Raw genomic sequence first — 2,248 nt, 5'->3', positions numbered from 1 at the left:
TCGTGTTACCCAGCTCCTGTTCCATTCATGTGGTGACCACTATCCACAGATGAACCATTCCTCCAAGTTCCAGTCCTCCAGCCTCCGAAGATGCAGTGTTTCCTCCCCCAAGCCCCTGTGCAGCCCCCCACAGATAAGCTGCCCAAGTTGCAGTCCTCCAGCATCCTAGGATGCAGCGTTTTCTCTCCTCCCCCCTGGTCTGAGGATACGCTGCATCCCACAGCCAGCCTCCACTGTACGCTCCACTGTGCTGCCAGTGCTGCACATGGGAGTGGAAGCCAGGCCAGGAGCACAGGGCACTATTTGTCCACCTTTCAAAGAAAGTGTGGGCCCAACCCACCAAGTCACTTATTGGTCTCCCTTAGGTGGGGAGGCCACAGGAAAAGAGGACAACAGAGTTCATGGGACAAAGAATGAAAAAACAGGGATGGGAGCATAGATCAAAGGTTCAAAACAAGTGCCCTGAGTGGGAACAGGGAGCTGAGCGCATTGGACACGAGGAGCTCAGGGCAGGGAGCACTCAGATACGGTGGTAATATACTCACTACATGTCTCCTAGTCTGGAGCTGCCTGTTGGGAGAAGAGGATCCAGGCAGCAGCAGCTTTCAGTCTTTGATCTATCCTAATCATCCTGATCCATTGCTGGGCATGTGGCCCCATAGTCCTGAATTCAGACAAAACTGATCCCACACCCCCCCTCAAAAAAAAAAAAAAAGCACGTTGTTTACTGTCCTTTTTATTTAGCCTTGACAAACGTACTTGTCAGGTAAAACAGCTCACAAGGGAACCTGCACCCACAGAATAAATAGTCCTTTGGGGGTTTCTAGCCTGTGCAACCTTGGTATGAGGTCTGGCCGGGGTGGCTGTGAGGGAACCGAGCAAGAGGGGCAGCTGTGAGGGACCAGGGCAAAGGTGGGGGGGGGTCAGCCAGGAGGGACCAGGCCCATGGAAGCCAGCAGGGAGGGGAAGGACCTGACCTGCAACCCATGGAAGAGCTGGGTCAGCTCCCAGATGTGCAGAGGAAGCCAGGAGGAAGCAACGCTGCAGTTGCAGGGCGGGCGGGGCTCCTCTCCCCGCTTTGCCTGGCTCTTCAATCCGCCCTCTGCCCAGGGCAGGTGCCGGCAAAGCGGAGCCAGGAGGGGGCAGCTGTGAGGCACCAGGGGCAGGCAAAGGATGAGGGCAGCCGTGCAGGACCAGGGTGAAGCCGAGGCGGGGCAAGGCAGGGGAGGGCAGCCCACGAAGCTGCCCCCACGGTGGGCTCAGACAGCGGCGGGGCACCCCGGGAGGCCGAGCAGCGCGGCGGGCAGCAGCGGCGGCGGAGGCGGGCAGCAGCAGGCGCAGGCGGGGGGCGGCGCGGGCGCGGCGCCCCGCAGGAGGCTGTCGATGGTGAAGGGGCGCGGAGGAGGCGGCGCCGGCCCGCGCAGCAGCAGCAGCACGTCCAGGGGCAGCGGCGGCGGCGGCAGCGCGGTCGGGGCGGGCGACGGCGGCGGGCGCTTGAAGCGCTTGCGGCGGCGCAGGAAGCTGCCGTGGTCGAACATGCCGCGGCAGGCGGGGTCCAGGCGCCAGTAGCTGCCCTTGCCCGGCCGGCCGGGCTCCCGCGGCACCTTGACGAAGCAGTCGTTGAGCGAGAGGTTGTGGCGGATGCTGTTCTGCCAGGCGGGGAAGCGCGCCCCGTAGTAGGCGAAGCGGGCGCGGATGAAGGCGCAGATGCCGCTCAGCGTGAGGCGCTGCTGCGGGCTCTGCAGGATGGCCATGGCGATCAGCGCGATGTAGGAGTAGGGCGGCTTGGCCAGCCCCGCCGCCCCCTCGGCGCCGCCCTCCTCCGCCGCCGCCGCGGCCCGCGCCTCCCCGCCCTGCTCCCGCCGGCTCATGGCGCGGCTGTGCGCGGGCCCCGCTCCCCGCGCCTCTTATCCTCGCCCGCCCCGTCGGGCTGGGACACCCCCTGCCCTCCACGGCCAATGGCCGGGCCCTGCGGGACGCGCCTGCAGCCCGCGGCTCCTCCCCGCCCCTGCCCCGGCACTGAGCGGGCAGGCGGCACGGGGCAGCAGAGCTGGGCCGCTTCGCCTGCACGCGACGCGACGGGACGGGACGGGACGGGACAGGACGACAGCTGCAGGGCAGGGGGCTTGCAGACAGACGGCCGCGGGAGCACTGGCCCCAAGCTGCAGCACGGGCGGTGGGTCGGAGACGAAGGGGATCTTTCTGACTCGCCCGTGCGACCTGCGTCCTCGGGAGACTTCACGATCGG

At 65.9% G+C, this 2,248-nt stretch overlaps 1 protein-coding gene across 1 annotated transcript; it reads right to left on the bottom strand.

Moving 5' to 3' along the window:
* Positions 1 to 720: 720 nt before the first annotated feature.
* On the bottom strand, positions 721 to 1,871 carry LOC109280761 (forkhead box protein D1). The gene has a single exon (XM_019477993.2). The coding sequence runs from the start codon at positions 1,869 to 1,871 to the stop codon at positions 1,260 to 1,262; it is 612 nt and encodes a 203-aa protein (XP_019333538.2). The 3' UTR covers positions 721 to 1,259.
* Positions 1,872 to 2,248: the final 377 nt, after the last annotated feature.

Source organism: Alligator mississippiensis, chromosome 3, assembly GCF_030867095.1.
Source record: "Alligator mississippiensis isolate rAllMis1 chromosome 3, rAllMis1, whole genome shotgun sequence".
Taxonomy (NCBI): domain Eukaryota; kingdom Metazoa; phylum Chordata; order Crocodylia; family Alligatoridae; genus Alligator; species Alligator mississippiensis.
Note: the sequence above shows the minus strand (reverse complement) of the source record. Positions and strands in the feature narration are given on the sequence as shown.

Excerpts from the sequence above, each read along its gene's own strand:
- LOC109280761 (XM_019477993.2), bottom strand. The coding sequence starts at position 1,871 with ATGAGCCGGCGGGAGCAGGGCGGGGAGGCGCGGGCCGCGGCGGCGGCG.